At 39.0% G+C, this 13,023-nt stretch overlaps 6 protein-coding genes across 6 annotated transcripts in view; 3 read left to right on the top strand and 3 right to left on the bottom strand.

Moving 5' to 3' along the window:
- Positions 1–243: 243 nt before the first annotated feature.
- LOC119080865 lies at positions 244–1,752 on the top strand. The gene is made up of 3 exons (XM_037189443.1): positions 244–328; positions 448–606; positions 685–1,752. Exons 1-3 carry the CDS (start codon positions 251–253, stop codon positions 919–921), a joined length of 474 nt encoding a protein of 157 aa, XP_037045338.1. The 5' UTR covers positions 244–250; the 3' UTR covers positions 922–1,752.
- LOC119080844 overlaps positions 707–13,023 on the top strand; it is a 26,428-nt gene continuing 14,111 nt past the window's right edge. Inside the window, exon 1 of the mRNA XM_037189406.1 lies at positions 707–716. The gene's annotated coding sequence lies outside the window, so the exon portion shown is untranslated. The remainder of the gene's footprint in view (positions 717–13,023) is intronic.
- Positions 1,940–3,634, bottom strand: LOC119080846 (cell division control protein 6 homolog). The gene has a single exon (XM_037189408.1). It carries the CDS (start codon positions 3,498–3,500, stop codon positions 2,007–2,009), a length of 1,494 nt encoding a protein of 497 aa, XP_037045303.1. The 5' UTR covers positions 3,501–3,634; the 3' UTR covers positions 1,940–2,006.
- Positions 3,713–4,364, top strand: LOC119080869 (U6 snRNA-associated Sm-like protein LSm2). The gene is made up of 3 exons (XM_037189449.1): positions 3,713–3,863; positions 3,922–3,989; positions 4,066–4,364. The coding sequence occupies exons 1-3, from the start codon at positions 3,861–3,863 to the stop codon at positions 4,277–4,279; spliced, it is 285 nt and encodes a 94-aa protein (XP_037045344.1). The 5' UTR covers positions 3,713–3,860; the 3' UTR covers positions 4,280–4,364.
- Positions 5,893–6,711, bottom strand: LOC119080866. The gene is made up of 3 exons (XM_037189444.1): positions 6,537–6,711; positions 6,293–6,448; positions 5,893–6,227 (listed from the first exon to the last, which is right to left on the bottom strand). The coding sequence occupies exons 1-3, from the start codon at positions 6,686–6,688 to the stop codon at positions 6,074–6,076; spliced, it is 462 nt and encodes a 153-aa protein (XP_037045339.1). The 5' UTR covers positions 6,689–6,711; the 3' UTR covers positions 5,893–6,073.
- Positions 10,051–12,006, bottom strand: LOC119080845 (probable ATP-dependent RNA helicase Dbp45A). The gene is made up of 5 exons (XM_037189407.1): positions 11,847–12,006; positions 11,079–11,787; positions 10,636–10,994; positions 10,416–10,569; positions 10,051–10,346 (listed from the first exon to the last, which is right to left on the bottom strand). Exons 1-5 carry the CDS (start codon positions 11,905–11,907, stop codon positions 10,058–10,060), a joined length of 1,572 nt encoding a protein of 523 aa, XP_037045302.1. The 5' UTR covers positions 11,908–12,006; the 3' UTR covers positions 10,051–10,057.

The following is a 13,023-nucleotide window of genomic DNA, read 5'->3' as shown; positions in this document are numbered from 1 at the left end:
CGTTAAACTGATACAAATAAAATAAAACGGCTGCTTTTAAGAAAAAAGAAAAACACATCGTGCGACAAAAAACCTACTTTCCCAACGTGTTACAATCCACTGTAGATCTTTACATCACAGATAACCTTAATACTTTAAATTCTGGCAACACTCATCGCTAACGCATTAATATATGGCAATCAACGCAGTTCGAATTCGAACCATTAGCATTCGACATAAACACAAACATAGTGACAGCTAACATTTTAGAATGAAAAATCAAAAGAAATCACTCATTAAAATTGCTGCGAATAACAGAAGAAAAATGAGCGAATCCGACAGGCTCAAGGTATTATAACGAAACGTAGGTATATCAACAATATAACTAATTGCTGTCAACCTAAAAAAGCCGCTTTGATATTCGACCACTTTGATGTAAACAAATTTTCTATATTTGCTTGTTCGTAGGAAAGTGGCCGCAAGGCGTTCGAATTTCCGTACAAGGTGTTCTATGGGCCGGTATCGGCAATACCATACACATTCGATCGAGATTTGCAACACAGTCTGCTAGATTCCATAGAGTTTGTTTGCAACACAATTGGTAACTCGGCCAAAGAAATAGCAAGGGTAAGTGCGATGAGTCCACTATCAAATTCAGAAAATGTTTTATGACCTGGCCGTTAACGCTTTTCTTTGCCGTTTCAGAACGTTGAGATATCGACAATTCTAAAACAGCTGTTCTCCACTTCAATTATCCTACCGGTCGGCCAGACAGCGAATCTGCCTGATCTAGAAGATGTGAACGTACTTGAGGCGCAACAAAAACTACTGTTGGATTTGACGATCACGTGTGCGAACAAAGATTACCACTTCAGCTTGCCAATTGTTGGTTACGGTTTGTCGATTTCATCAGGAAATGAGGTCTGTCAAGAGGATTTGTAAGCAGTTCACCAACATTCAAGCTCTTAAAAGTGTTTACTTTGCTCACGTTCGTTCGTACTTGGAATATGCTTCAGTCGTTTGGCACCCTCATCAAATGTCTCATATGATGAAGACGGAGTCAATCCAAAAAAAAATTCTAATGTTCGTCTACCAAGTTATCTAGATCGTTGTGCTTCCATCAACATCGAACCACTATGGCGTAGAAGAATTAACTTGAACGATCTATTCGTTTTTGATCTGCTAAGCGGACGTCTACGTGCATCGTCATTAGCTTTGAAATTGAGAATTAATCATCCGAACAGGACTTTTCGGAGGCATGAGTTCCTTATTGTTGAGTACCACCGAACGGATTATGGTCAGCATGAGCCTATAAACAGTATTGTGAGGATGTTCAACTGCTTCTCCCAGGCGTACAACCGTTCGATGTCAAGGGACGTGTTTCGTAACTGTGTTAGATCAGTGATGCTGCCATCTGTGCCGCTGGATCAATTCAATCTACACCCGCTTGCCTCATCGCTCGATCTTGGTTGATGTCGTTAACTTCGCTGTGTGTTTTCATTTTCATTTAATTTTCGTTTTGGACTTATGCTTGATTTCCTTACGCCGTTTACGCTCCGTTTGCACTCCGTTTACTCCTGAAACAATAAAAAGAGGCGTGGTTTACGCGTACACGGCGTAAGAGGAAATCAGGCATTATTTTTGTTATTGTATTGTGTTGCTTGGGATGTTTGGTTATTAAAAGAAGAAGAGAAAAAAAAGTGATGTTGTAGTCAGATAGCTTATTCCGGTTGACGTAAGAATAAATAAATAAAAGTAAATAAATGTTAAACTTCAAATCGACGATATACTCGTCTACAAAAGTTTCGTTTTGCATTTTTTAGACAATGGAGTCGAACCATCTTTAGTCAAATGAAAACTAGATGAGGAAAAACACTTCAGATTCGTTATTGAAATCGGATTTTAGACCCTTGCTCAACTGGATGTAGTAGATACCTCGAAAATGAAAAATCGTTTGTTGATTTCCTTAAATTTGTCTTTATAATTTCATCTTTAATTAAAATACTTTCATGTTAAATAAAATGAGATCATCTGCCAAGGACAGTGGTGTCCGCTAAAATGCTAGCAATGAGTTGTTTGTCGTGTAGCGCCGACATCACCTCGGTTTCGTCCCATTGCAGCTGAATTTTTCTAAGTTTTGGTTCCTTGTTTTTAATGACCTTGATAATGCCACGATTCTCAATCAACGCACACATGCCAGCAAACTCGGATTGATCCAACGGAGCGATGCTCCGTTTCGAGCAGATTTTCGAGTAAACAGCATGCGATCGACCGACGGTGATGTCCTTGTTCTTATCGTTCTTCAATATGATCAACAACGTTCCAACGATGATTTTTTGCTGCAACGGAAAATGGGTGCTTTCGTCGTCGAACGTTTTCGAAGCACTGCCATAAGTGGCATTCACTACGGCCAAGACGTCTTGAAGTTTAATTTTATCTTCGGGCCTGTCCAGAAATTCGACTCCCAGATCGTTCAAATCAATGTTCTGACCTTCCTTTTTGTTGGCCGCTACTTCGATCACCCGTCTCCCAATATCCAACGCACGACGGACGTCTCCCGACACTGCTGAAACTTTGGCTGCCAAAAATTGAATCGTATTCGGAGCGAATATTTCCATCGCACCGGCGTCCTCAAGACGTGACTTAAATATGTCAATGATCTGTTCTTTGGTGTAGGACGGAAAGTGCAGAAGCTTCGGTTTCAGCTCACATTTTGTGTTCAGTCGAGTTAGTAATCGATCAGTCAAATCCAGTGCATTTGCAATGCCAATTAGGACTATTTTCGCATTGGTCATCGCCGGCCATTCGAATATCGAATAGAGGACGGACTGTTTGTTTCCAGCCAATTGGTCGATTTCGTCCAGAAGGAGCAGAACCATTTTTTTCTGATTCTTTCTGGTTATGTATTCGGTGATACTGGTGATGTTCTCCTTTTCCGTGGAACATTTCAATTTTAACTGCTCGCAGATCTTCTTATAAATATTTCCTATCGATGAGATGCCCGTACAGTTGACGGAAATTGCATTGAATTTGTCTGGAAATGATTCGTGTAGCAGTTTGTTAACGCACGACGTTTTCCCTGTACCCGGCGGTCCACTAATGTAAATGCTGGCCGACTTCTGGCTGGTTAAACAGTTCTCTAAAAATTCCGATAGCTTTGCCAACTCATCTTCTCTACCTGGCAGTTTCGTTGTTTCATTGCTGTTGAGCAGTTTTCTTGCACTTGCGTATTTTGATTGAGGCTTCCGTTCATTGGCTTCCTGTAACGGTTCGTCTAGACTCAACCGTTCAAAGAGTCTGGTAGGCGAACCCTTTGTAGCTGCTGGCTTTCTCTGCTTCGGTGGAGAGTGTTTCGGTGGCTCAGTCTCGTGGATTTCCTCAATTACACTGTTCGCTGTTGTTCGCTTTTGTGTCGTTTTTGGCTTTGTTACGTGGCCAGTATTTTCGTCATTTTCTTTCAATTGGACGTTTTCCTTCAGTGATATTCGTGTTGATCGACGTGTCGCTCTGACTTCGGACATAATTTGAACCAATGTAGTTAAAATGTAGGCTTGTACAGTGGCGATAAAATTGCAAATTCTAAGACGTTAAAACAAAAACAAATTTGATGGCGCGATAAATGATTTTTAGGGTTATGAACATACGAACTGTCATTCTGACAGATGGAGAGATGATGACCCTGACGACGCTGACGACCGAACAGATGGAAACAGATTTTCTACAAAATCAGCGTTGCCAGCAGCATCGACATGTCTACACAGTTTACCTAAAAACCAAACAACACCGATGTTACGACGAGAACACTGACACAACACGAAATCGTTCTGACAAGCGAAAAACAAACATTTTTACGAAAACAGATTAATTACACAAGCGGCATAATGGTAACAATTCCCATTAAATTGGTTAAATTCTGTTAAATTAATTGATTACATCCCTCAGCTTTTCTACTCATTTTTCAAGTCATTGGTCGGCAAGGATGTTGTTGTGGAACTGAAAAACGATTTAAGGTATAAACCACTAACCTCCAAAAATCAACACAAACAGTAAACATCCGACTAAACGTTTTCCACAAATTACTTTCAGTATCTGCGGCGCCCTACATTCTGTGGATCAATATCTGAACATTAAACTGACCGACATCAGTGTAACCGATCCGGAAAAGTATCCTCATATGCTGTCAGTGAAGAATTGTTTCATTCGTGGCTCGGTTGTGCGATACGTTCAATTGCCCGGCGATGAAGTTGATACACAGTTGCTGCAGGATGCTGCCAGAAAAGAAGCGGTCACAACGCGATAAGTCTGTGTAGTGGTGGCGGTATTGAAGCGATTAATTTAAGGAATTTGATTTTTGGTGAAGAATACATTCTAATTTTTGGATCAAATTTCTGGTATTTTGATGTGCCTGGTCGTGAAAGTTGATTGTCTGATGTAGCAAAGAAATCCTGCTTGTCTTATTTGAACTTTGAGGAACTATGTAAAGGGGCCAGAAGATAAGTTTTTCGTTTTTCATTCGTGTTGATCCTTCCATTTGTTACATGTGCATCTATCACTCACATAACCATTATCGACTCTTCAGATTACTACCACTCCACCCACAACGAGTGTGTGAGTGCGACTCTCTTTACGTATACTTTGTTGACAGCAAATAAGACTGTACGCACAGGACTGGTTTAAAATGTGCATCATAGTCGCGTCCGATTAATGTAGAACATGCAACTACATGTAGCCTGTAGGAGTTATTCATAAAGACCAGGAAAGTTAATTAGAAAATTCATCGAAAAGTGATTCAATCAAGTGTTTTCGAACAGTTCTAATATGCTCTACCCCCCATTTTCAATGGTACATCATTATCGCATTGAATAATTTCTCCAGGTTTGTTGTTTAAACATTAAATGAATCTTAGTTGTCTTAACGCGTGTAAATACCGCTTATTACAGCCAGGGTCAATCAAAAAATGCATTTTTATGCTTTTCGTGTTTATCGATTTCAGCTGTTTTAACAATACGAATTACAATGGCGAAACAGCTGACATCGATGAAACACGTATAGCGTAAAATTGTACTTTGTTGACTGTTCCAGGCTGCAAGTGGATTCTGTTCAAATCTTGAACTTCAAGACCCACTTAATAAAAAAATTTCTTCGGTTGTCCAAGAATTTCTGTGAATTATGGTCGTCGATTGAAGTCCCATCTCTCATTCTATTTACATATCAATCGATGAATTTTTTGAATTTTAGCTAAATCGAAGGAAGACACATAGTGCAACGTAGAGGTGTGAACCAATTAAGCTACCTCGTACTGTGTAGCGGCGGTTATTATCAATTTTTGCGCTAGTATGGGGCCGTTCATAAATTAGCGTTACAGACCCGGGGGGGGGGGTCTGAAAAATGTTGATTTTTGCGTTACGTAATTTATGAACGGCCCCTATCTACTTTTGTTGAAAAAAGGCGTTGCATGTTTAACCCCGTAACATTTCATTAGGAATAAATTAAATCAATTCAGGGCCCCTAAAACAATCGAAAATTGTTCCAATTTTTTAGGTTGCTCCTTTTTGTTTTACATTTTCGCATTACATCTAAAGGCAGGAGACTAATTTGCCTAAGTAAACTTCAGTTGACTGAGAATAGTCACTTCGTCCTTGTTCGGAACTTCTCATGTTTTTTTTGCCAAGTGTGGCGTTTGCAGCTCAAAGCGTGCATAGAGCATTCTGATTTAAATGCATTGATTCTGCTGCTGCTCCTAAACTATTGCACACAAAATTCAGGGATAGTATATTCACAAGCCTTTCCGGATGGTATTACGAATGTGAAAATGCCGCAGGCTAAGAAATCATTGTATCGAAAGCAACGGTGGTGTTATTGTGATGAGTTAATGGTAAATTACGAATGAAAAACTCCGAATGTTCAAATGGATCAACTTTACAATTTCTCAATTTTATTTCGTTTCATTTCATGATACTTGTATGCTATTCCAAATTCTATTTTAATTGTACCTTCCTATCTAATCGAATGAAACAACAAAAATCATAATTGGGAAAAATTAATGAAAAACTTAAGTTACGAAAATGATCCAATGGAATGATGCAATGACTAGCTAGATTTTAGTCTTCTTATTGACTGGTTCATCGCAATCGGGAACCTGTTGGGGTGGCGAGTCCACTGTTTCCGTTGAGCTTACGTCTGATATCTCGGACGGTTCGAAAAGACTCGTATCAACAGATTCCAATTTGAATTTAACATCACGGGATCTGACAGAACAATTTTTGTTTTTATATGAAAATCGAATCGGAATAACCGAGACGGTGAGTCTTACATGGTTTTATTAATTGATCGCTCAATCATAGGAACAATTAAGTCACCCATGTGTTCCGGAGTCGGATTTCCTGTCAGTTCAATAGAGTTGTAGTTCGTGTTTCTGTATTCGTCGGGCAGCAACGCTTCCAGCAACGCAACGACGGCCAAATATTCCCTTGAAAGAAGTCAACAAAAAATGTTTGGTGAATGATAAGCACCGTTTTCATTTTTCCCATGGAAAAAGGTTTTCGTTTGAAACTTACTGCGGAATTATCAATTGGTTGTGACTGAATTTGATCCTGTTGAATTGTCTGACGAACGCGATCAGTCTATTAATTCGATCCACTTCCGATCGCAATATTTTCAATCTTTTTTTCAAAAAAACTTTAATCAAACCCGAATCTTTTGTTTTCATTTCTATTATATCAAGTTGCAACTTTTTGGGATGTCATCAGTGTCATCGAGTGTCATTGAGAGCTTAATCGATTCACAATACATCGGGCGCAAAAATTTCGAATTTACACTTTTGAATGGAGACGAATGTATTTGTTGATAAAATAGAATTAATGTACGCAATTATCAAGTTTTGTGTTTATTTGTGATTCCCCAATAAATAAATACGAACAAAAACAATCAAATGACAGAATTGTCTATTCGAATCGCAACTCCACAACTAAACTGGTGTTGTCCATACGTCCTGCCACAGGAAACACTGAACTCATTTCTAACATTAATTACGTAGTGTCAAATCGCCGCTATTGTCCGCGAACTGAGCATTGAGGCTTTGGAGAACAGTCACCACTAAGTTAAATTAATTAAACGACAACAAACAAGCAAACACCATGGGTTACATACCGCTGAAAATTCAGCTAAAGACAGCAAACCACTAATAAATTCAATTAATTATGTCCATTCAATGCGGGCATGTAATTCTTTTTTTAAGTGTTATTGGGAATGCCTCAGACCTAAACAATCATACAAAAAAGAAAAGAAAAATCTAGTGGTCTCGCTTAATTGTATAGCCAAATCGAAGAAAGATTACGTAGTGCGGCGCAGAGGTGTGAAGATTCTCGGCGATGCGCCATCCAGTTGGTTAAAGGCTTCAAATAAGTTTTTCACTTCGTTCGGCCCAAGGATTTCTTTTACTGGTGGAGGTCTCCAGAGAAAATTTTAAAAACTGTCCTCAATACATTTTTGCGTGCAAGTAAGGAGTGGGTCTACAATTCGTTATTTTCCGCGAGCGCATTTTGTGAATGGACCCTTGAGGTGTAAACACCAAGGCTGTATACTTGTGGAGGTCACGCAGATGCGCGGGTTACACCCCACACTTGATGATAAAATGGCGAATAGTAATTTATGCAACTAGTTGCGAAAAGTGGTTGTTTTTGTCACTAGATGTGATGTTATCAAACGAGTGAAGCGAGTTTGATAACCACATCGTTAATATACATACGCAACGTACATTGTATGCTATAACGTCGTATACAAAACTCACCCTAGTTCAACAGTTATAAGCAGTTAATCAAAATAAAAAGCGAAATAAAATTATTAGAATGTGACCTTAATTTTTGTTAGTTGTACAGAAGCAATACGTTCTTCGTTAAATAACAGGCAGGAGCGCTTGTTTGACTAGGGACCTGAATAATCTAGTATGCCTATGTTTTTTGCGAATTAAATTTTTCAACTTATGTCAGTGTTCATTTGAGTTCATTTTCATACAAGGGATTAGGTCCCTCATTTGACGTTTCCATAATGAACCGCTCCTGCCAGGTTTACTTTTACTCTGCCGTGATAATTATAATAACAATTTGAAACTAGCATAAGCAGTTCAAAAACATAGATTTGTTTTCAGGTATTAAATGAGCGTGAGATTTCTTAGGTTTAGGTTTAGGTTTAGGTTTAGGCAAACCAGGACTACAATTTTAGATTGCCGGTTGTCGGATACGGCGTGTCGAGCTCTTCGGGCAACGAGGTATATTACACTTTAAATCGACAATATACTCGTCTACAAAAGTTTCGTTTTGCATTTTCAGACGACGACATAGTCAAACCCAATTTTTCCGAATGCTGCCTGAATAGAAACAGTCACAACTGGCGGTGTTGAACTGATTAATTTAAGGAATTTGATTTTTGGTGAAGAATACATTCTAATTTTTTGATCAAATTTCGGGCATTTTGCTTTGACTGGTCGTGGAAGATGATTGTCTGACGTCATAAAGAAATCATTTTGGCCTTATTTGAAGGAACTACGTAAAGGGGCCCGAAGATGATGTTTTACTTTTTCCTTCGTGTTTATCCTTCCATTCGTTCCATGTGCATCTATCACGTAAGAGTTATATACTCTTCACATTTCTTCCACTCCCACACACAACGACTCTCTTTACGTATATTTTGTTGACAGCAAATAATACTGTACGCACAGCAATCTATAAATCTATGTTCATGCTAGGAACAGTGCTGTGCTGTACGACATCAAACACATAAGAAGTTTAATTGCGATTACATTAGTCGAGGAGGAAACTATTCGAATAATTGATGGAGTATCCGGTAATTAACAGGAATTGAAGGAAATACAAGGAATTGACTCGAAATATGACAAATTGACCGTAAATGAAAGGAAATACGGATAAATAAGATGAACGAAAGAACTAAGCGAATGCCAAAAAAACTTGATCTTCTCATTCTCTGCAGGTTTCCGGTCTTGGCTATTCGGTTTGTAAATTCAGATCATTTGCTGATTGTTTACTTTCATTTACTTTTAATTTCTCGTATTTCCAGTAATTACTGGATACTTCGGCACCTACGAAACTGCAGTAATTTCGATGGTTTTCGTTCGTTTTCTTTAAATCTGAAGGAAAATTGTAACAGAAAATATCGTGGAATTATTAGAAATTAATTATAGGAAATAAATGGAATTAAAGTGCAAATCTGCTAAAACGGAATTAATCAAGAATTAGGAATTAATCCGGTAATTGAAGGAATTGAAAGGAATTCGAAATTGATTTGCCACCCGTTTGGCCAGTGGTTTTTTTTGATACCAACATTGAAAAATGATACTTTCGCCCCGCATATGAGGGCCGAAAGTAAAAAAATGCATCCCACGGGGAGAAAGTACTTAACGAAGAGCGAACGCAACTGAACGAACAGCGAAAGTGACTGACGTCACAGAAAATGAGAGAAATGAGTCGAGTTGTCAACAAAATCCGCTCATATTATGCAGAATACTTTGATCAAAATTGTAAAACACTGTGCGCCAGTGTTCTTATTGAAATTAGCATACAAAGTTGATACTTTTTGTTACTGAATGATTTGTTAGTTATATCTTAATTTTTGTGTGTGTTATTGTTGTGATGGCTAAATTATTAAATTTTTCATATACCAGGGGGCTGCCGCCCCCTGGACCCCTGCATTTTCTGGCTAAATGCCTTTTTATTTCAACATTTTGTTGCGATGTTTGCGATACGTATCAATTTTCAATGTTGGCATCAAAAAAAATAGTATGAACGACTCGGGGCAAAAATAAAAAAATTCAACCTGTGCGATTAGAGCCCTTGCCTTCGGCGCGGGCTCCAACTCTCGCACACGGTTGAATTTTTTTACTTTCGCCCCTTGTCATTCAATGTACTATTCCCCTCGACGTTAAGTCAACAATCTTCTGTAAATTATTGACGAAATTTCTTCATTCTGTCGTGCAAAGTGCATAGCGCGGACACTCCTTGAATGCAGTGTAATTTGGACAGGAATTTTATCCATTTAAATATATTGAAACTCAGCGTGAAAGTTCTCAACCTTTCCGTTTAATTTTCCCTTCTCTCTTCTGTTTCCCCATCACAATTAACTTCTTGTCAGTTTTTGATTTTTTTAAATTAAATTTCGGTTTCAGCAACCCAGGTACAGTTTCCTTTTCCTTTGGACTTTTCGTTGGTTTGACCAAAAACCGATTTGCATCAACCGACTTAAATCGTTCGTCGTCCACTGCCATAGTTTCGGCTTTGTTAGCTTTCTGTTCGGCTCTTCGTTTCTTAAAACCTTGACTCCGTTTCTTCTCATTATCTTTTTGCTGCTTCTTCCACCTAAAAATTAGATTTAGGTTTTTGTCATTTTTAACGTTGGAAACTAACATTCAAAGATCGTCGACTTACTTGGACTCCATTTCGTCCGGATCAAGTCCATCTTCAATCCACTTTTTTCGACGATAATTGTGTGTTCGCTCATCAATGTCCTTATTGTCCAACGCAATTTCGGCTTCACGTTTCGACACGCTCACTTGCATAAAAATTCGCTCCACCAGACGTTCTGTATTTGGACGAAAAAAAGAGAGTTATTTTTCACAGCAGATTTTTATCGAACAACAAGCCCTACGGTCGATGGGATGCTCGGTTAATTTCGTGTTTATAGCTTCTTCGATTGCAGCCAGAAATTCCAGATCCTTAGGAAAACGAAATATTGAGATCGCCAGACCCTTCCGTCCAGCCCGTGCTGTTCGTCCGACTCGATGAATATATTCCGTTGGCATTTTTGGCAATCGATGATTGATTACTAGCTGAACGCTTGGAATATCCAACCCACGACTGGCCACGTCCGTTGCGATGATAGTACGTACATGATTGGATTTGAATTTGTTCAGAGCTGCTACACGTTCTTTTTGTCGCATGAACCCGTGCAAGCAAACATTTTCCAGACCGACTGCATTCAGCGTCATGGACAGTAATTGGCAGCATCTAAATAAATAAAAATTGAGAAAATTGAGGCAATCCGTTTCGGATAGAAACTGATTTGAATTGACAGTCGAATTCGGTACTCACTTCTTTGTGTTCGTAAAGATCATAACATTCGCCGATTCGTTGTCTTCGCGATACTTTCGTAACGCTTCAATCAGAACTTGATCTCGGTCATATTCTGCACATAAAATGTATCGTTGATCCAAAGTGTTGACGGTAGCAATAGCTGACTGTTCTGACCATTCGAACGGATCATCGGCGATTGGAAAAATGCTTGATTCCTTCAGGAAATCCTTCATGGTAGCCGAAAAAAATAGATTTTGCCTTTGCTTAGGTAGGCAACGGTTTATCACGTCCAGACTCTCATCAAAACTTCCATTCAACATTCGATCGGCTTCGTCAACAACCAGGAATTTCAAATTATCAAAGGAAAACGTATCGCAGCCGGTAAGATGATCTGCCAATCTTCCGGGCATGGCTACTATTATGTGCGGTCGATTTTGCAACCTTTGACTTTCGATCATTTGATCCGTTCCACCAGCAACGACACAAACTCGCACATTCATCGGTTGACCGGCAACGGAAAATTGTTCAGAAATTTGGTAGGCGAGTTCGTGTGTCGGTGTTAGGATCAAGGCGAAATAACCAACGGGATCTTCGCTGAGTTTCTGTAGTATGGGTAGCGCGAAAGCGAATGTCTTGCCGGATCCGGTTTTTGCTGCACCAATTACATCTTTGCCGGAGAGAATTTCAGGAATACAGTTCGCCTGAATTGGTGTAGGAGCTTTGAGACCTTGAATGAGTTTGAGTTTTTATTGTATCCCATTTTGTAGAGAACACTGAAGGTATTACCTAATTTCCCAGTTTGTTTTACTACCCATTTTGCCAGGCCTATTTGTTCGAACGATGACATCTCATTAATTTATTGAAATATAAAAACTTTCCCAAATAAACAGACTCGCACGTGTGTTATTATTTCAAGACGAAAGACATTTGGAAATGACAGTTAGACGGTGTTGCCAGTTTCAAGAACGTGGTGGTGTCAGTGATGTCAGATCGTTGTATGCGCTATTTTACTCACAGACTACATTCCAGTAAAATGCTAATTTAGCGTATCGAAATTGAAATAAATTCAATTTCCACTCCGTTTGCGTGACAGTTCTTTTGTTCTATTTTACAACTGTCATGTAGACGGAGGCTAAACGGAGTGCTCTTTTTAAGTGGAAACTATACTTTAAACTTTAGCTGTTGTGACGCAAATATGTAAGTTGTTCGACGCAATAGTACATTGAATGACAAGGGGCGAAAGTAAAAAAATTCAACCGTGTGCGAGAGTTGGAGCCCGCGCCGAAGGCAAGGGCTCTAATCGCACAGGTTGAATATTTTTACTTTTGCCCCGAGTCGTTCATACTATTTTTTTTGATACCAACATTGAAAATTGATACGTATCGCAAACATCGCAACAAAATGTTGAAATAAAAAGGCATTTAGCCAGAAAATGCGGGGGTCCAGGGGGCGGCAGCCCCCTGGTATATGAAAAATTTAATAATTTAGCCATCACAACAATAACACACACAAAAATTAAGATATAACTAACAAATCATTCAGTAACAAAAAGTATCAACTTTGTATGCTAATTTCAATAAGAACACTGGCGCACAGTGTTTTACAATTTTGATCGAAGTATTCTGCATAATATGAGCGGATTTTGTTGACAACTCGACTCATTTCTCTCATTTTCTGTGACGTCAGTCACTTTCGCTGTTCGTTCAGTTGCGTTCGCTCTTCGTTAAGTACTTTCTCCCCGTGGGATGCATTTTTTTACTTTCGCCCCTCATATGCGGGGCGAAAGTATCATTTTTCAATGTTGGTATCAAAAAATAGTACATTGAATGACAAGGGGCGAAAGTAAAAAAATTCAACCGTGTGCGAGAGTTGATGCCCGCGCCGAAGGCAAGGGCCTCAATCGCACAGGTTGAATTTTTTTACTTTTGCCCCGAGTCGTTCATACTATTTTTTTTGATACCAA

This window comes from Bradysia coprophila, unplaced genomic scaffold, assembly GCF_014529535.1.
Source record: "Bradysia coprophila strain Holo2 unplaced genomic scaffold, BU_Bcop_v1 contig_350, whole genome shotgun sequence".
NCBI lineage: Eukaryota > Metazoa > Arthropoda > Insecta > Diptera > Sciaridae > Bradysia > Bradysia coprophila.
The sequence above is the reverse complement of the archived record's forward strand: the minus strand, read 5'-3'. Positions and strand labels throughout refer to the sequence as shown.